Source organism: Calonectris borealis, chromosome 4, assembly GCF_964195595.1.
Source record: "Calonectris borealis chromosome 4, bCalBor7.hap1.2, whole genome shotgun sequence".
NCBI classification, from domain to species: Eukaryota; Metazoa; Chordata; class Aves; order Procellariiformes; family Procellariidae; genus Calonectris; species Calonectris borealis.
This window is the reverse complement of record NC_134315.1, coordinates 48,606,837-48,628,411: the sequence shown is the minus strand read 5'-3', so window position 1 is coordinate 48,628,411 and position 21,575 is coordinate 48,606,837. Positions and strand designations below refer to the sequence as shown.

The 21,575-nt window shown below is 36.9% G+C and overlaps 1 protein-coding gene across 1 annotated transcript in view; it reads left to right on the top strand.

The window, feature by feature from the left end:
* The window catches only part of GUCY1A1 (guanylate cyclase 1 soluble subunit alpha 1), a 36,369-nt gene that overhangs the window by 13,579 nt on the left and 1,215 nt on the right, over window positions 1-21,575 (top strand). Inside the window, exons 2-8 of the mRNA XM_075149442.1 lie at window positions 8,105-8,516; window positions 11,072-11,133; window positions 12,766-12,824; window positions 13,919-14,628; window positions 16,152-16,637; window positions 17,155-17,298; window positions 19,463-19,617. Coding sequence (XP_075005543.1) covers window positions 8,268-8,516; window positions 11,072-11,133; window positions 12,766-12,824; window positions 13,919-14,628; window positions 16,152-16,637; window positions 17,155-17,298; window positions 19,463-19,617 — 1,865 coding nt within the window. The 5' untranslated portion in view covers window positions 8,105-8,267. The remainder of the gene's footprint in view (window positions 1-8,104; window positions 8,517-11,071; window positions 11,134-12,765; window positions 12,825-13,918; window positions 14,629-16,151; window positions 16,638-17,154; window positions 17,299-19,462; window positions 19,618-21,575) is intronic.

Below are 21,575 nucleotides of genomic sequence, written 5' to 3'. Positions count from 1 at the left end.
GCAAACCTGTGTGTCAGTCGCATAAACAGTTACCCACATTCAACTTCAATTAGATGAATACATGCATGTACAAGTCTCAGCAAGATAAGCGTCTTTTAAAAAGTAGGAGAATTATTTTATCATCTCTGAAGATGCTTCACAGTTAATCCAGACCATGGTTCTCAAATGAGAAGTTACTTCATGTGTTAGAAATTTGGAATTTTTAAATAGTTTATTGTTTCATTTGTTATAGAAGATGCCGCAATCCTGGCTAAGTCATGAATACTAGCTAAAGATTTCAGTGAAAAATACTATGAGATAAAAAGTTACTAGATTTCACTGTTATTGCAGAGTAATTACAATTATTTTTTACTTTCTTTGCTCCTAAAAATGTTTTTGATCTATAAACTAAATAAAAATCAGATTTTGCAGACATTCGAAGGTAGAGGTCTACTTAAATGAGTAAAGTTATATACACTGGTAAGTTTGAGAGATTCAACTGTAAGTAGGTATTTGGAAAGAATCAGCAAGCACAACAATTGACAATTACTTCATATTCTAAACCACAGCCCTTCTCCTTTTGTGGATTCTAATTTACATTCCATTGGCTTCTAGCAAGACTTCGATCTTTACATTTAATTCCTGCTAACTGTCATGAACATCACATGTCCTCGGGACAAGTTTTATTTCTTGAAAAGAAGGAGTTCTGAAAACATAAATTTATTTCTTAGCTTTCCTCTTACGATTTTCATGAAAGTATTGTACTTTCACGGACTGCAAGTGCAGATTAAATGCTATACTTAAAATATATTCATTTAAGGTTTGAGAATAGTTTCTAGACACTTCGGATTGGTTTTGGTTTTGCTTGTCCTCACTGCAGCACCTCCTCTGTTTCAGTTGCTTCCTCATCTGGGTACCTGGATCACTTGAGGTATCATCAGTTCTGTCAGTTCAATATCAGGATTTCTCAAAAAAAAAAAATCAGCTTAAATAACGTGTTGTGGTTACCTACAGCAGGTTGTTTCTAGTGTTTGTGAGGTATCTTTAGCTCTGCCTCAGGAAAAATGCCCGTGAGCAGTCAACCTCAAGAGCCCCCACAGGGTAAGGAGGCTGGGCTTTTCGGGGGTAGTATCTCCATCATAGGTTGCCTAGCTGGTGGCGCAAGCCATGCTTTGGACCAGGGGTGAGGGTGCGAGGATGCGCCGCAACCAAGGGCTGCTGGTTCCGCCTGAGCGCGCGAGGGGGGAAGCAGAGGATCAGGTGCTGTGAGGCTGCCTGCTGGGCTTGCCATGGAGTGTTTTCGCAGAGAGGCTTTGGCTCACAGGAAGAGAGTATTTTTCCCACGCTATCTTCTCAGCATGCCTCCCTGTTATTTGGTCCTAGCACAGGAAAAATATTTACCCTGTGAAAGTACATGTGATACTTAAAATGACAAATATATATTTTATAAGCAACGTTTGGGAATCAGTCCTTCCTTTAGCTACATGCCAAAACATGGGTGCAGTAATTAGGGTTCCCCCTGTGCCTTTAATTGAAACAGAGACGTGGCTGCAATATAACTTTGACATCTGGAGTCTGGGCTTCTCCCAGGCCTATATTTGGAACCAGGGATTTGCTTCAGGCCATTAGAGGGAAATGAGTCAGTCACAAAATCAGTATCAGAAATTCAGTGATACTTTAAGACTAGGGATCTTCAGGAACACTGGTTTCTATATCAAAGTATAGAGCTTGGTGTTATTATACAAATGCTAGTATTTTAAAGCAGCAGAAATGTCTGTCTCGTGATGACCTTAAAATGAGACATATTAGCAGTTTTGAAGTTTACTTATGTATTCCGTGAAACTTATTTTCTGCTGATTACAATAGGGAGAAGATGGAAAAGGAGATAACTTACTTCCTTCTCAGAAAACAAAGTAATTATTTTCTTCATCTCCTGGCTTGGTAGCTGTCTAATGTTGCAGCAACACTGATCACAATCCATTCGACTTGGAGCACAGAGGAAACACTTGGCTATGTTTCTGTTTCTTAAAACACTTCATAAAGAAAAAAAGGTAGAAAGGTGAGCAAATCCCACATTATGTGGGGGGGAAGGTCTTTCTTGTAAGCAAGGTCTACATTTTTAGCTTGCCCTAAGCAGTCATATAGGACAGTCACTGGGATGAGTTACAACCCTGAATTTGGATTTACTAAAATGTTTGGACTGTTAAAATCATAATTGATTGCTATGACTTGTATTGTTTTATCATAGCTGCTTTACTACCTTGTACTTAGCTTAGTAATCACTGCAGTTCCACTAGATAGTTCCGTAAGTGCTGTGGTGTGTTGTGGTATTTCCTTACTATCGAAAGTATGCTGTGACTTACAGAAAAGTTTTCAGTATACTTCTTTTAGAAATAGCCCCAAACAGAGCTACGGTTGGCAGTAAGGACACTGGAACTGGGCTTGCACAGCACACAATGGCAATTAGTGCTTTGGAGAAAAAATGGTAAGACTACTCTAAAGGGCTCTGGGGTACAGACAGATCAGAACTAGGGATGACTTGTCAGAAAGAAGGCTGGAAGTTTGGGGGAACAAGCAGGAAAGTTAATGCCTGACAAAGCATATTCATTTTGAGAGCCAGAGTGGAATTTGAGATTGCTGAATCCAGTAATTTCTTGGGTACCAGTAAATTATTGTGAAGTCCACTGTCCAATATCATGTCTCATCCTGATCTACAGAGAGGAATAACAACCTTTTCATCAGTTATTGCCTTTGCTCAAAGCAAAAATCTGTGCCTTGAAAGAGCCTAGAATCTTGCTGGAAAAAAAGGTACTAATTTGTAGTGTAAGTAAAGCCCATATCTACACAAGGGTGGTAATGATATAGGATTGAATGGTCACCTATATTTGGCATTTCCTAAAGCTCAACTCCTTGGCTTTGCAATTTTCTTTTTATAGAGTTATATTCTCTATGCAGTTTGGTCTGATTAGTATTTTAATGATGTTTGCGTTGCTGCTGCAGATTTAGAAATCCTATCCCTACTGTGCACTTTACCTAATACACAAGTTACACACAATACGGTTTTTAAATTACTCTTGTGTAATGACACAGTTATCCCCATGTAGGTTAGCAAATGTATTTACTGTGTTAATGACAGGACCGAATTACTGGAAAGGGATAAATGAGGCATCCTCAAATTTCAGTTGATGGGTTAGTCTCTGAGTGGGGAGATGCAGGAAAACATCTCACTCCTCTTCACAAGGACGCATCTTTTCCAAGATGTCCTCTACCTAAGTCAACAACTGGCAGTTTTCTATTAGGTATGACTCACTACCACTTAGAAATTTGTAAATAGATTCACCTATATCTCCTCCAGTTACTTACATCTTGTGCTATCCAAAGCAGCAATACCCAAACAAATTAATGCTTTGAAGGTGCGTGCACTCTGAATGTGTTTAATTTAACAATGAAGCAGCCAAAGAAGGCTTACTTATTTGTACAGGATTTAACAAGACTAATAAATGCTTACTTTGACTTCTTAAAATATTAACTTATATATTGATGCTGACTTGAGCCATTTTCTCTGAGTATTTTAGAAGCCTCCTTAAAACCCTTGGAAACGGACAAATCACCAGGGCTTTGATTCTGTTGTTACACACAGCACTTGAAGTAGAAAAAGTGAAGTGCGGATGTTGCACATCAGATTAATAAGACAAAATTATTTTATTTATTTATTTGTTTGTTTATTTGTTTATTTATTTATTTTTCCTGTGCTTGTCTGCTGACAGGCACAACAGCTGAATCCACAATGAGCTGCTACTGAGAGGGTGATGGGTACTAACCAGTCTTGCTAGAAGCTGATTGCGGTTTGCCTGTGCGTAAAACAGTTCCTGCCTTGCTCTGTGCAGGGGCCTACTGACTGGCGAGGGGCAAAAGGCAGTGATTTCTGAATCCCACAGAGATTAGAGCTGAGTGGGAATTGCAAGCCTCCGTCTTATATAAAGGCAAGACAGAGGTTAAGAGCTGCTTCTGTGGAGGGAATGGCTGCCAGACCACACTGAGCTCCTGCAAGTGGTGCAATCACTCTCGTGCTGGAGAAAGTTAGATCCAGTGCTATTTTCTGACTGCTGCAAAACAAACTAATTTTTTTTTAATTCTTGCTCAACATGCAGCAGCTCACCTAACAAAGTGATATGTATGATTAAAAACAAAAAAGTGACATTGTAGCATAATGCCATATTCTGTCCTACTCTGAGCAAAGGACTCTGCTTGTAATAAGAAAAAGTATTTAATGTTGCTTCTCATTTTTGTCCCATGTCCATAAGCTAAAATTATAAACCACCGTGAGCTACTGTTAACAAGTGGTATTGCTTAATTCTTAAAAATGGCTGTGTTAATATTAGGGGGTTTTACTGTATGATTGATTCATTGCACTGTATTTCATGGCACTGTCAAGGAAATGTTTTAGCAGAGGAAAATATTCAGAAGCAACTAGTACAAATAAGCATACAGGAAGGCATTTTGGCTGTAAGACAAGTATAGATGTAAATACACTAGGAAATGTTTGCGCAAATCATTTTGAGCACTGTTAAGTTATTCTGCTGCTATGACTATACTATGTAAAGTCATCTTCATTTTTCTGAGTGGCACAGTGCCATGTTGCATTCAGCCAGACACTGAATAAATTGGTTGCTTGTAGTTTGATCTCACAGCAGATTATTTAATTTTAATTTTCAATTTTGCTTCCCAAGGTAAATATGACAGCAATTAATATGGCAGAGATGGAGAATTCACATTAAATATTGCTGCTCCCCTGGGATGAGCTCTCTCAAAGCATGATTGGAGAGGAATTAAAACCAGAAACTTTTCCCATGTTTCCTTATGTTTCTAATTTTTTTGTTATGGTCAGAAAATGTCTTTAAACATTGTGAACAATGGGAGGGCGGGTGTTCTTCATTCTTGAAACACATCTGCAAATGTTTGACTTAACCTGTGATGTGTGCCATCATCTTTTTCATACTTCAAGGTCCATTATACTGCTGAAATTCCTTCTGTAAACTGTACACTGGCGATTCATTATCTTTCCCTTGTCAGACCTATAAAACCACTGTCTAATTACCATTTGAGTGACATAGGTTTTCCTATTACACAATAGACTTTTTTCCTGAATTTTAGTTATATTAAGTGCAAGATGCACTTAGGATACCAGATGCAAACTTTATGTTTTAATAAAGGAAGACATAGTATATGCATGTTTTTTTTCAGTATTTGAATCCTCTGAAGTGTCATGGAATTAGGTTTTCCACTTTGTTTATTTAAAGAAATGGTTTAGGTGGTCTTGTCATTGCAGAGGTCAGGAAGAGTCTTGAATCGGTCACTGCTTGAAAATTGTTATGCCTATTCAGTTGATACTGGTTTTGAACTGGGATATATGTTATCAAAGGACCATCCCGTTTGTTCCTGGGAAAACAAGAACCTCAGGATACTTAGAAAATCATTCTGCAGGAAGCTTTCTTTAGGAACTGTGTCATCATTATTTGGAATTTAAAGATCTGTACATTGATGATACTGGTTTTGTACAACAGTATTACTACTAGAAACATCGTGGATCTCCACTTTCTTGCAAATCAATGATGATTTTGTCATAAATAGCAATTGGCAGGAGCCCAAGGTCATGTTTAGAGCAAGGGCATGGATTCCAGTCCCCAGCAGGGCAGGAAGAGGTTGAATGTGGGTGTCCTGCAGCTCGAAGGATGGCAGGTTGCATCGCAAAACAAAGCCGCAGACACAGTAGCTTTGTCACTCAGGGACCTTCAGTCAGTGCCCATTTTGCCCTTGAATAAGTTTTGGCCCATGACCATCTTCTGGGACCATGACCATCTCCTTCCCACTTGGCAGCTTCTGGAGACTTCAGATGTAGGCCTTCAGGCCTTTTTCCAGGTGTAAAATAATGGCATCGCTTCCTTCACAGAGCTGATTCTACCTGCCTGAATATTTTTCCTATCACATCAGATGTACTTTAATTAAAATACAATATGCTAGCATGGAAGTGAGCCCCCAGATAATTTCAGATTATTGTCTTTTAGAAACAGAGAAACAGGTTCACCAGCAGGAAAAAAAACTGCATCAAAACTATTGGTAATTACTGAAGGTCATTCACTTCCTTTGTTCTTAGTTTAGTGCAAATGCAGTAAGTATTCGTTGGTATCTAATTTAACCATTAATTCAGTCTTAGATTCTTCACAGAGAGAGAAACTTTTTTTTTTTAATAGCAGCACATATAAATGCAGTATTACATTCACTAGGAGATGTTTTAAATGTTTTATTATACATTTTTTCACAAAAATTTCAGCAATTTTTTTCCTCCAAAATGGTAGTATACTTGATTCAAAAAGTTTTAGTAGTGTTATTTTATAAATTCAAGATTTATCTTGAAATTTAAGGCCCAAATTCAGCAAAGCACGTGAGTATACATGTAAGATCCATCAAAGCCATAAAATTTTTTATCCTTTGACAATGGTGCGCATACATATGTATGTTACTACTTTTCTTAACAGTTTATTTCAGTGCACAGATCAGTCTAACTACAGAAAAAGTGGTTCTTTTCTGCTTTTCTTTTTTAGTAAAGTAATACAAGGTTATATAATGGCTCCTGAATAAAAATACCTTTACATATTTATAACAATGCTTACATTATAAAGAGAATTATTATGTATATTTATGTACTGAGTGTGGTTCTTGCTTGAAATTTTTCACTGCCTCATTTGCTACACAACAGTATTCAGCAGGGGAAACAAATGAGTTTCTATGTAAAAACAGAAATCAGAAATATAGAATGTTATGTAAACATTCTTCAGCCTCGTGTTCTTAGCATTGTGTTTATTGATTCTTCAAGTCATTCTTTAATAATTTTGATAGATGTCCTCTAGAAGCTGGCCTGACACCTCCAGTATTACAGCATACTTTAAAAAGGCCTTTTCTGCCAAGTATTTTTTTTCAGCAGCAGGGCCAGCCAAAGTAGCTTCTGCTTGTTTCTCCTCTTAGCCATGCCACTTGTGCGGGGTCTGCAGCCCCCCTCTGCTGTGCCAGTCATTCCAGCTGTTTCAAAAGAAGCAGCTGATAACCCGTATAGGGGCATTAGTTATGTTTTAACCCTGGTACAGTTGCTGTGTGACCCTAAAAGCCCTTTGGGTATCTCAGGGGCAGAAATAAGCAGTGTGGTGCACAGGCTGATTAAAGCCATAGTGCCTCTGAAAGAAATAGTTATTGTACTGTATCTCCAGAGAGACAAATGTAATACTTCAGCTGCTTCCAGAGTCACCAAAAGCTCTCAAGGATTACCTTGTTACAGTATTATATGAGGATGAGAGGATCTGATTCAATGAGATACAGTCAATAGAAAATGAAGCCCTTAAGGGAAGAGCGTTTTTCAGATTAAGTCTAACTGACATAAATGTAACAAACAGGGAACAATTATTAAAATGAAAAGTTCAGCCCTTTTTTTCCAATGTGGTGTTTGAAAGATACCACCTTCAAAAGCATAAAAATCCCTTGGTGTTTCCAGGCAACTTCAGTTACGTGGTCAAATTCCCATGATGTTATAGTTGTCACCAGTCAGTGGCTTTTACATGAGGCGCTAAGCTTTGGTCTTGGATGGTGTGCTGTTCCAGAAGTGCAAGTACTAACTTTAGTCATACATTTCTCTATTACAAAAAGGATATCTTGGGCATCAAGTAAATTGAGATTTAAGTATCCATAATAAATCAGTTTCATTGTGCCATATCGGGTAGTTTTTAATAGCTGCTTATGAAGAATTGAAAAGGTTAGAATTCTGCTCTCTGCTCTTTCAGAAACCTCATCCATCAACGTGACCAAAGATATATCAGATAAAACAACTCCTCTGCCTGAATCACTAGAGCCCCAATTCAGCCAAGAACTTAACCATGCACACAGCTTTAATTACCTGAAGCACTGAAGTCAGTAGGGATTACATGCTTAAAACGGCACATGAGCTTAAGTGCGTTCCTGAGTAAGGTCCTAGAAAAGCCATTATTTTAAAGCACATATGATAAAACCGGCACGTCATAGGATTTAAAAGAGAAAATAAATGTTTTTAATTTTTTTTTTCTTTCTTCTTGTTTTGTAGGGGCACGCATTTGTTCCTGTGGTGATTAATAGCTACCAATAATCTTCCACAGTGGTTGCCTTATCTACTATTCTGGCATCTTCTGCTCTTGTTAGTAAACAGAAGAGAACTACTAAACACAAAGCCAAGTACTCTTAATCTCAAGAGAGAGACTTCGTACAATATGTTCTGTACAAAACTGAAAGACTTGAAGATCACAGGGGAATGTCCTTTCTCCTCACTGACTCAAAGTCACATTACTGAGGAACATGACAAGGACTGCACAGAAAACAGCTCTAGGGCAGCTTTGCCCATCTGCAAAGAAGTCCATGAAAAAGATGCTCAAGGAAACCTTCCACAAAGGAAAACAAGCAGAAGTAGGGTGTACCTGCACACATTAACTGAAAGCATCTGCAAACTAATCTTTCCTGAGGTAAATAGATACTGCATAATAATAATACTTTAATAGCGTTTAATTATAAATATTAAATAAGCATTTTATGCCAGCCTTTAGATGTAAGCCTGTAGAAAGTTGTTCTGACTTCAAAGTTTGTGTTCTTATCTAGTTCTGCATAGTTTAAAACTTCATTTCATCCTCTTCGATTCCTTCTGGGTACAATTTTGCCACGGTTTTGTACACACCATCCCTTCCACTGTATTTCCCTATATTTTTGTCTCGTATGCAACCTTCCTCTGATCATTTTAATTGTTCCTTTTAAATCCATGCATTTCTGTAGCAATTTTTTTACATACAATTAGAGAAACTCTGCCGTGTTACCTAATTATGTGAATTATGTGGTCATCTCATCAATTCACCTAACTGAATCCATTCTGCTAAGTACATTAGTCATTATCACAAAAAAATTAAAATAGCTGTTTTCATCTGCTATGATGCTAACCTCCTGCCACGCTATTTTTAAAAACATTGCTGTCTGTGTTTACTACAAAGGTATTCTTATGTCTCTGCTCAACTCAACTGAAAACAGATCTTTAAACGTATAAAGGAAAGAACTTTCAACTCAAGAATGAACTGGCAAAGCACCCTTTTTATGGTGTCATGATCGCTGTGTTGCTTTTCTAGTATATAGTTGTTGGTGGGATTTTTAATGAAATAACTGGTATTTTTTTTCTTTAAAGAGTGATACAAATGTATGCAACTGCCTATTATATAATCATGATAGGCTTGTTCATCAGCTGGGACAAAATCTTGGTAAAGTCAAGGATATTATGACCAGGTACCCCAGGAGCTACTGAAGTTCAAGGTTATTGTCACTGCTATTTACAGTTCTATTGGAGCTTTGTCCAAGTATAGTAGTCTGTTCTCATGCTGATTTGGGATCAAGACCTAAGCATCTTCCCAATCCCGGTTCTCCATAGAAGGGTTTTATTTGTTTAAAAACATATTTCTCATTGCTTAGATACTTTATAGTGCCTTGCTTAACCATCAGCGACTAACATAATCTTCTTTCCAATGGGAAACTCCAAAACAGGGGGCCGCATCATGACCCTGACTGATTCATGAACTCCTCATGAAAACAGTGAGTTGTGCATGGAAGTCCAGGACATGGTGCATCCAGAATAACTTTGATTAAATTTGAGATATAATGTAGTGCGTGTGATTGTTTTATTTGCTTCTTTGGGTGTTTACAGAAATATAGGGAACGTTGTTTGGAGATAAGTAATTAATTGGATGGCATTCCACTTACTGTACCAGTTTATACACAGATGTAATTTACATTGTGTTCATATACATGGTAGAACAGTTATTCAATTCAGATTTTTGCTTGGAAAAAGTCTCCAGAATACATTGCCTTTCTTTCACATGATATTTTCTTCAGGTGTGCAGACTTTCCTTTTGAAAATGCAAAAAGTAAAAGATGCAGTAGAAAACACTAGTTTCTTCAGCGAATGAGAACCAAAGAAAAGCCAGACCACAGCAAGCCTCACAGCCAAATTCTATCATCATGGCACTATAGTACTATTCTATGATCCTGTCTTTATGGGAAGTTTGGGTTTCGAATGATCAGAGACTACATACATAAGTCAGCTTTACTGGCCCCAACAATTTGAAATATGCATGTTCGGAAAGTGTTGTTCTATAGGAACTACAGAAAGGATATGGAACCATGGGATTGAGGTAAATGAAAGTAAATCTTCATGATACTCTAAAGGGTCTTTTATTACGGAATCCTTTTACAAAGGTTATCTAATCTAGTCTAGGTGACTAGATTTTCATCTGGAGGATATTTGGGTTTGCAGAATACATAGCCAAAATTCTTCTTTTTCTACAAATATCAAATAAATGGTTCTAACATTGTCTTGAAATGCTATAGTCTTGAAGACAGAAAAGGAGGTAATCTGAAGCACATAATGCTATATTGATCTTTTACAGCTGCATTTGAAACTCTGTTACCTTTTGCAACTTCAATCTTGACACTTCTGAAAATTACCCTGAAAAAAAATTTAACTCTTAATATTCCAAGAAAAGTTACTAGATAGAAGAGCCACTTTTTACTGTTTTGCTCTGGGCAGAATGCAGAATATAACTGGCTTTTTCTGTTAGGAGAATATATTTTAAACTGAAAAGATTTCTGTCTACATTTTGCATCCATGATATGGTGGGTTTTTTGGGGGGCAATGTGTAATAATAGAAAGTTGGCTTAGTTATATTTATTTCTTAGCAGCTCTGTCTTTATTGCCATCTGACAAATTGGAGGTAAATCACATCATTACATTTAAAATGCACAACCAGTGGCGCACATGAGCTAAGGGGCTTAATTACAGTGGTACTGGAGCTGAAGACATCAACATAAACTAAACCCCAAACACAGAAATGACATGCTGTTTCTAACAACTATACCATCTTGAAAAAAGATGTTAGTCCCAAGGACAGCGAAGTAATTCTTCTCTTTACAAAAATGTTATTCTTATGATTAAATTTTCAGCAATGACATTTTGATCAACATACATACCTTTTTTCTTCCCCAGTTTGAAAGGCTAAATCTTGCACTTCAGAGAACACTTGCAAAACACAGAATAAAAGAAACCAGGTATGTATGTGTAAGGGGTTTGCAACTAACTTCACAGCAAAAATGTTTTGCCGACATAAGGACTGGGGTGGTGACTGGGAATCAGGACTTCTGGAATCTGTTTTCAATTATCTTGTCAAATTGGTGTGCAGCATTTCATGTAATGTAAGTTAATAATTATTTAGTTTATTTTAAATATTCACAAATATTTAAATCACTCACAAAGTTGACTTAATGGGCAAATTTAGCCATTTGTGCAGGGAAAGAGGCAAGGACTTTGTTTAAAATGAGCAAGTGTTTTGGAGGAACTCGGACTACTCAGGCATAGATGGAAAGATAGATACGGTTGTATATGGATCTAGCCCAGTGTTTCTAAGATCCCAAGAATGTAATTTTAAATGCAAACGATTAGTATTATACAAAAAAATTTGGCTTCTGATACAGTGAACAATCATACGCTACAGATATTGACATACATGTTTTCACTGGGCTCACGTGGCTTCTGGTTTCTGTTTCTGAGGAACTCAGCTTGATTTTCAGCATGCCTTAGTACTAACCCAATATTAATCACTTGAGCCTTGTAGGGAGTGAGAATTTCTTAGCGTCTCATTATACATTGAGGATTCAATTTATTGAATGCATCTGAAAAAATAAGCCCCTCAGTTTAAATCTCCTTTCGAAGGTGGAGAAAAATAACGCAGTTGGAAACTACACTGTGGCTCACCTTGATAAGAACAGATAATTACAATGTATCTATTAAACTATACTTGATATTTTCAGAGCACTTTACATGCATTGACTGAACCAAAGATAGCTGGTCAGATGTGCACTGCAATTGCTGACTGGCTTATTGATATGAATATTTTCCCTATCTTTAATTATGTGTTGCTTCCCAGAGATTAGTTTGAAACAAAAAATTATTATGCTATTCTGAATGATGTAATAATGCAAATGTAAAACAGATCTAAATGTCTGTATTGCTTTTGCATATAAATTTATCTAAGATATTTCACGTGAAGAAATTCAGAAAGCATGTATCAAAAGCTTATTGCTTATATGGAGGTTAGGCTAAGCTACCTGTCCTTCTTATCATTTTGGGTCTGACATTCAGGTTGACTTCTATTGACCTCAGAGGGCTGCAGTTTTGTGTCACAGAATCTGGATAACTACCAATGAACAAGTAATTTTGAAGTTAATAGTTGTTATTGGTATTTCCTCTCAAAACAGAAATACTGTCTCACCTCTTTTGAATTTAATGCAATGTAATTCCAATAAATGTTTGAATATAAATTCCAATCATATTTTACAATACGTTATGATATATAGTTAGGGCTTCAAGCAAAAAACCGGAACCAAATAAAAACCAGGACTGTTGCAACCTAAGAGTTTTTAATCAATGACAGTCTATAGCATTTGGCCTCAATCCATAATATGAGCTCAGACCACTAAAAGTTTAATTTATCACAAGTGTAGAGGATAATCTAAGATTCTACCAAGACTCTATTTTGAATTAATGAAAAACTGCCTATTTGATCAGCAAAACTTGGTCTGTACACATTAAAGACAGGGTACGTAACTTCTGTTACTTACTATTTTTACCATGTTTATCTTGATTTTTCAGGGGTTTTATTTATATTTTTATGATCTTTACAGAAAAACTGGGGATAGAGAAGATTTTGAAAAAATAATCAGTGATCATGCTAATGCAGCAGGTAATGTGAGCTTGTTTAATAATAGAGATAATCAAAAATACATAGATTGTATATGTTATATATATAAAATAATATATGTATATATATATTAGTCTTGTTACTAAGAAATAATTTTCTCCATGTAAGGGCTGCGGTGGTGCTGACAACGCAGAGCCTAAACTGTGATCTCTGCAACTCACAGTTCAGAGTGTCAAAATATGAGCTTAAAGAGATGAGGTTCTCAAGTCTGAGCTGTCATAGGATCATCCACCCCTAAGATCCGACATTTAGACGGAGTTGTAACATACCTTCAGTAATAAGTTACAGCTTTATACTCATGAAAAAATGTTTGATCCTCTTCATGTTCTGCAGGACTGTAGTCTGTCAGAAGAGAGCTGCAATACGGAACTCTCTGGCTACGTCTGTAATAGTAATTAATAGTAAATGTAATTAACTTTTCCACGAACTGAAATGTGGTCTTCTGTACACTTGAACTGTTAAGCTGGTCCAGGCACACAGTTGGCCTGTGACAGATAACACTTTTCCAAATGATTCCCAGTAACAGTTGGGGCGTTGGAACATTCCCAACAGTCAGTCTGCATGCAGCTATCCTGTTAAAACAAATTTACCAGCAAAGATGTGAGCTGTTCTGTGCCAATTGGCCTCAGTGCCCTGGAATATTCCTAGGGTCATTTAATTTATTGGATCAGGCATAGTACTTATATCTGCATGTGTGCACAGATCCTGTTTTATTCTTACTTTTTATTCTTATTTTAGGTTTTTAAATTCTTACTTTATTTCTTCTAAGGGAAGAAATCAGGCTAAGGGAGTTGGGTTAAATCCTGTGCCAAAACATGCATTTGTTCCGTCTACATCTCTGCAAAGAACACTGAGTCTTGGATCTTTCCAAACTACAACCTATTGTCTCCCTGTTTTCCAGGCAACACAAGTATGTCTTTGGTTACAGTAGGACTCCTAAATGAGAGGGCCCTCAGGTGTCAGTGCTGGATCAGGGAAGGATATTGCTAATTTGATTTGTTTGGTCTAGCATGAAAAAAAGTGGAGGTTAGCCTGAGATTCATCATGATGAGTGACTAAAATGTGGTTCCATGCAGGTGTTCCTGTGGAGTCTCTACGGGAATCTCTTGGTGAAGAGCTATTCAAAATATGCTATGAAGAGGATGAACACATATTAGGGGTTATTGGAGGAACCCTTAAGGACTTCTTGAACAGTTTCACTACTCTGCTGAAGCAGAGTGGCCACAGCCAAGAAGCAGGAAAAAAGGACAGACTTGAAGACGCCTCCATTTTATGCCTGGAGAAAGATCAGGACTTCCTAAATGTGTATTATTTCTTTCCTAAGAAAATCACAAGTCTTATTCTATCTGGTATTATTAAAGCAGCAGCTCATATTTTGTATGAAACTGAGGTGGAAGTGATGCTCATGCCTCCTTGTTTCCATAATGACTGCACTGAGTTTGCTAATCAGCCTTATTTGCTGTACTCTATACAAGTCAAAAGTACAAAACCTTCCTTATCTCCATGTAAACCACAGTCTTCACTTGTGATTCCTGCCTCTGTGTTCTGTAAGACTTTCCCGTTTCATTTTATGTTTGACAAGGATATGTCAGTTCTTCAAATTGGAAATGGGATAAGACGACTTTTGACCAGGAGAGAATTTCAAGCTAAGCCCAATTTTGAAGAGTATTTTGAAATTCTTACCCCCAAAGTAAGCTGCACTTTTAGTGGAATAATGACAATGCTAAATATGCAATTTACTGTACGAGTCAGAAGATGGGATTATACTGATATGAAATCATCCATGGTAAGAGACTTTTTATAACCATTACTTACGTGAGGAATTTGTTTTCTTCAGATAGAGTTAAAATAGCCACAAAACATGGTGCACTTTGCGTTGTCTACTCTCAACATCTAATACAACTGAATAATAGTCATATATTGAGGGCACTCTACTAATGTAATTCAGATTCTGAAGCCAATATTCAGTCAAAACTCTGCTTTAGGACTTCTACACAAGTAAAATCTGACTGCTAACTTGATTTTATTAAAAAAATAATAATTTGAAATATTGAGATAAACTCAGTGAATTGAGATAAAGCCAATGACGTGCCATACTGCTGAGAATAAGGGCATCTCCAACACAAAGACAGTGGCAGGGAAAGCTTTACCACAGTGCCCCTCAATCATCTGGAAACAACAGCTCTAGGATTTGGGGAAAGAAGTAGACATTTCCTGTGCTCATTCAGCCTTTGGTATCTTTGGTATTTTGGTATCTTTGATATTCTGATGTTTTCATGAGATGCTATCGCCAAAGGTCCCACTTAGTTTCAGATGATGGGATTACTTACTATCTTTGCTGAAGCTGGGTCTGTGGCAAATGACCTGGGACATTAAAAAACATTGAATATTCAATGACTGTTTTTATTCATCACTGGCCCCAGCTGAATTCCAGCTTATATACACCGGAGGCACTCCAGGATGAATTGCCAGTTCAGACTCAAAACTCCAAGAACTTAAATGAAGAAAGGTAATAAAGGTTTCACCCAGTTATTAATGAAGTGGGAAAAAATGTAGCACTGATTAGCTACTTCATCTCAGATCTGCACTAGGCAACAGTTTAATGATTACAAGGGGTAGTAGACTCTGCTTTGCTTTTGCATGTACTTGCATATGCAAATGTCTATTAGCAAGTAACAGGTTTTCTTCAAAAAATGGTCTTTCAAAGCAATGTTAAGCAGAGCTCTGCAGCACCTTGCACATTACACAATTGAATACAGAAGGAACATAAAAACACTTCACACAAAATATTTTGCGTTTTTAGATCATTAAAATGGGATATTTCTGCCATTTATGCCTTTAATTTTAAATTGCAGTGAGTACTGAACATCCTATGACAAAATTGAAGATTTTCTCACTTTATCTTACAAAGAAAGTGGTGCATGAACCATTAGAGTTATTAGCAGAAATTCATAGGCCACTATAGTCAGTAACATTTTATCAATAGATGAAAATGCACAAAATTCTTCTTTTTGTTTTTCTTTTCTTCCTAAGCCAAAACTGATACTGCCACTCAAACATAATTAGGTGTTTATCCTTAAGTTGTGGTCTAACTTTTGTACCAGAAGGCTCAAGCAAAATAAACTTACTTGATGGCTCTGTGGTTTAGCACTTCATGTTTTCTCTTAAGCCACTGAATGAAAATGTAAGGACTATGGACCAGTCTGATTTTCCTACGTTTCAGCAAAATGTATTTCCTCTAAAACTTCTTGCTTCTAAACCATTGCCGTGCATGTTTTGCGTGAATTCTTGTTTCTTTAACTATTTCAGGTAATGGATCTTAAAGGCCAAATGATCTATATTTTTGAATCCAGTGCCATCCTATTCCTGGGATCTCCTTGTGTGGATAGACTAGAAGATTTTACAGGACGTGGATTGTACCTCTCAGATATTCCCATTCACAATGCATTGAGAGATGTTGTTCTGATAGGAGAGCAGGCCAGAGCTCAGGATGGGCTGAAGAAGAGGTTAGGAAAGCTAAAAGCAACCCTTGAGCAGGCCCATCAAGCACTTGAAGAAGAAAAGAAGAAGACCGTAGATCTTCTGTTTTCAATTTTTCCTGGAGAGGTTGCTCAGCAGCTGTGGCAGGGACAAGTTGTGCAAGCCAAGAAATTTAATAATGTCACAATGCTTTTCTCTGACATTGTTGGATTCACTGCCATCTGTTCCCAATGCTCACCTATGCAGGTTATCACCATGCTTAATGAGCTTTATACTCGCTTTGATTACCAATGTGGAGAGCTAGATGTCTACAAGGTACACAATTTATTGCATTTCTGTGGGGTTCTGGGGCAGGAAAGGAAATAAAGACTAAATGGGACAGAGGATAATAGCAGTCCAAAAATTACTTTGCCCTAAACCTTCATTATAAGAAAGACATATTAAGATAAATCACAAAACAACAAAAAAAATCAACAGAATCAGCTGTTCATGCAGCCAAGAGAGAAACTCATCAAAACTTAAAAGTTAATTTTAAAAATAAATTTCAATGACAGTGCTGTGAATCTGGAGTAAATAATAGGTGTTTGATGTAGCTCTGGGTGCTTGACAGCAGGTGAGCAAGGAGAAGTACTTTAGCATCGTGCCCAGCAATAAATACAAGTTGTGCAGTTTTTTCTTTTGAATGATACTGCAGGATTTGCCCGGGACTTAAATAATTTAGCAGGACAAATCAGACTCAGTCAATATGTAGGTACAATTTTTACTGAAGCCACAGACTATTCCTTTATATGTCAAACAGTCTAACAGCAAGGAACAAATATGCCTGTTTTAGGTTGAGACTATTGGAGATGCCTACTGTGTCGCTGGAGGTTTACACAAAGAAAGTGAAACACATGCTGTTCAAATAGCATTGATGGCCCTGAAGATGATGGAGCTGTCAGATGAGGTGGTGTCTCCCCATGGAGAGCCTATCAAGGTCATATATTTTTTTATATTTTATACGGTTAAAGTGGGCATTTTTGTTTGTTTAGTTGCTGTGGGGGTTTTTGTCTCAAGGAAATTTCACATCGTTGCATTAACTTAGATAAGTTGGGGAATCAAGTGTGTATGGCTGGAGAAGCTGACCTTTTTAGTTCTATGAATGAGAGTTTTGTGGAGAGGTAGAGATGAAACAGAGATCTGAAAATCAACCCAAAAGACTTAAATGCAGTGAAATCAACAGGTGCACACTGACATGCTGCAGTTTTTGTCTCAGCAGCAATAAATTTGTCAGTGGCATGGAATATTCTGTTACTGTTTTCTAATGAGGAGACTAATCCTCTCTCAAAATTAGACCCAATGAGAACACCTAAGTCTTTTAAGGTAACAGGTATAAATATGATTCATCAAAGACATGTTCTGATTGCAGTAATCCACACATCTTTAAAGGATTCTGTTGCTGTTCTTGTTTTACAGTCAGATACTGAGCCACGACCATAAGATAATGGTGTTAATGCTGCCAAAGCAACTGTTAGATTCAGTGGTAGTTATATTTATGGCTTCCTTTCAATGAGGACTTACACACGTACTGAACTTTTCATGTAGGTTTACCTCTCACTGAGAAAAAAAGAGAAACGCCTGTGTGCATGACACATGATGTGGACCTTTTACTAAGTTCAAATGTCCTGGAATGGGGTCCTATTATTTTTAATACAGGTGTCACAGTTCATTATGTCTTTCATTGGCTCATTTTTAACATTTATCTGTTCATTTGTTCCTTTAGAAAACTTCAGGCTTCTTTGATTTTAGATGAAGGAATATTTGTATTCCAAGACAAAGAAAATGGTCATTAAGAGGATTACATGCTCCACATTTGTCACCGAGAACAGCAGTATTACATTATAAATAAATGTCGTTCTTTTTGTATTTCACAATATCAAATTAAATTATGCTTAAAAAATCTGGAAACATCTTGACAATATTATAACATTTATAATTTCCACGCAAATGCTACCTCTATAATTTTGAATGAGGAATGCTATTACATTTTAAAGACTAATTTTAAAATAGGGAGAAAAAAATTGTATAAGTACCTACTAGAAGCTTCTTAGAAGAAAACTGAATCTTTCTATTTTTAATGAAAGCATGCATCTATTTTAATGAAATGCTTCATGAAAGCATTGGCTGTTTTGCAAAGCAACAAAGACGTCACACAGACTACTGTCATGTTATATATCAATTGTCAAAGAAAAAGGCGTGCCTGCAAACTGCTTACCTTAAATGAGACATATATCGATGTACGTATTTCAGCCATCTTTGCTATGTGGATGGATTTTGCTTTTGTTGCAGGCTTTTCTGCTTTTCCACTCAAAATTAGAAATTGTCACTTCTTTATAATGATATGATATTCTCTTGATATGTAAAGAGTAGCACACATAGTAGATATGCAAGCTTCCCGACATCATGTGATTATTGTGTCAGAGTGCTATTCTGAAGAAAACATGTCTACGTATGTATAATGCACATAAGAAAAAGAACACATCTCCAAAAAAAAAAAAGGAACATAGAAAGCAGCACCAGCTAAGCAAAACTCAAAAATCTGAGTATGAGTTACAAAGATGAGGTATCAAAATGTTTCAACTGCTGTATAATTTAATTATAAAAATACTGTACTTTGGGATTGGGATTTACTCTGTGTGCGACCTTGTCAATCGAGTTCAGTTGGAACTACAGCATATACGTATTGTCTTTGCTATTCCCTAAGACTTGTCTTCAGACCTTAACAGCAAAGCAAGTACTATTCGTTAACTGTCACCAGTCTAACAACATTGTGTCATGTAATTCCTCCCAGGAAAGTATCCCAGTGTCATAGTAACTCCTGCTATGTTTCTAGATCAATTTACTGCCACAGAGACCAGCGTTATCACAGTCATATCAGATGAAGGATTACTTACTATAAATGCAAAGCAAGGTAAACTTCAGCTGGTTTCCTCTCCACGAGCAGCGATGACTGGAATACAGACATTTTAAGGAGACTGTATTAACTCAATTCATATTAGTAGCTCATTGTTTCTTTTTTTCTAATAGAGGAAGAATTTATAAAACTTACTTTAACCATTTTATTTTATCTAATAATGCTGTTTTCTGTCTTTTATTGAAAGATGCGTATTGGCCTTCATTCTGGATCTGTCTTTGCTGGAGTTGTAGGGGTTAAAATGCCTCGTTATTGCCTTTTTGGAAATAATGTAACCCTTGCCAACAAGTTTGAATCTTGCAGTATACCTAGAAAAATAAATGTCAGCCCAACAACTTACAGGTACAGTGCTTCATATCTGTAAAATGTCCACCTGAAGTAGTTACTGTAATAGTTCATTATCTTTCTGTTCTTTTTTTTTCCCCTCTGAAGTACTGCTGTCTATTTTCCTTTTTCTCTTTTTATCTGACTGCTCATGAATGCACCACGGTTATTTTTAGTCAGAATGCAACCAGCAGCAGCAAGAAAAAAGGTGGAACAGAACAGCTGATATTTATTTTTCAGATGTTAAATTTAAAATAAATGGACTGTCTGGCCCAAATTTGCTTCTTACTCTGCAGCTGTATACCTCTTGCCATTTTGGCTCCTCTGAGCTATGTGGCTTTCAGTGTGAACTGGATGCCAAACTGGCTGCAGGTGCCCTTGAAAATAACCTCACTGAAGAATTGTTAAACATCACCCTACACATCTTCATTCTCTTTTGGTTAGAGAAGATGAATGAATAGGTTGCAATGAATCAGCCATGCCAGTGTTTAGTTTATACAGGTCTTGATCCCAACTCAGTTTAAACCTTTTAGTATGGAACTTAGGCTGTACTATTTATCCACTCAGATCAGACATTTTTAGTAATGTGTACTACATGATTACGCAGACAGCTAGCAGGCTTTCCCATGGGAAATAAAGCATCTTTCCTTTGTCCTCCAAACCTAATAATCTCTTTGTATTATCTGTTTGGTTGTACTTAAAAATCACCTTGCAACATGTTTGTGGCCAAGGAATAGTGGCTTATAGGTGCCAGGCAAAATAATAGGAAACTGTTTTGAATTTGATGGTAACAACAGTCTACATCTGAACTGCAAGTCCAGGTCTGAATTTTATGCCACTGAGCTGATAGAGACTATTGTTTCTTCCAGAGTGGCCAAAAGTTTTATAACAATGAACTGTAGAGAGTGAATCCACTAGTAGAAAGTGATATGGCTGGCTGGGTAAAATAACCAGAAATATGGATATAAATTATTTTTTCCTTTTAAGCAAGCTCTGCTACCCTCACTGGAGCCTGGACTTCAGTTGTTCCTACTCAGCTTGCACCCACTGCCATGTATCTGATAATGCCTTGTGGCGAGGTTCTGTGTCCAATGTCAGATGGAGAATTTGGCACAGGATCCTGACATCCCCTGCAGCATGTGCTAGGTACTTACAGGGTGCGAAGCTTTAGATTATCTTGTATAGGTGATTTAGATAAAAGTAGCACAGGTATTAGGGCACACATTAAGTAACCTTTTCAATCATGCACTCTAAACAAATACAGAGATAGCATTAGCATCGCCAGTGCTTATGTATGTCACAAGAACAGTGCTAGCCAAAAGTTTTTTTTTTTTCCATATCCATATGGAAAATCATTTTGAATGATACTGACTACAGCCTTAAAACCATTAGACACTTCGTTCACACAAGACTTGCCTATAACTTGTGGCATAAGTAGGTTTCTGCATAGCTGGGTATTCATCTCGAGAATATTTGAATGGCTATACTGTGGGAAAAAAAAGAGAATTAATTCTCTGAGTGCCTAGAAAATAGGCAATTTGGTTAAAGGCTAAACTATTGTTATCGTTGTGGTATGTTTGGTTTTTTCCCTTTAGTGAGTGACGTGTTAACCTCCTTTTTGTTTAGTGTTTTTTTCTTTTTGATTTGTACACAAATTCTAAACATATGTTGATAACATTATGTCACCTTGCACAACTCCTGTATATTGCAATAATTGTTTGGAATCTTAGATACCAGTCACCAGTATTGTCAATTAATAAGCTTTTCATTAGTTGAAACCTTAATTATGGTGCCAGTTTCATGTGCAAATCTGAGCTACCTTTCAGTACTAAATAGTTTTTGAAAATATTTACAACAAATATAGCACCTACATGCAAAACATTGACAAGACAAAAAAAGAGAGGCGATGCTCCTGTTTGCGCTGGTGCACAAGCTAATAGGTTATCAAGGTTACCAAATAAACAGTATTTTTAAAA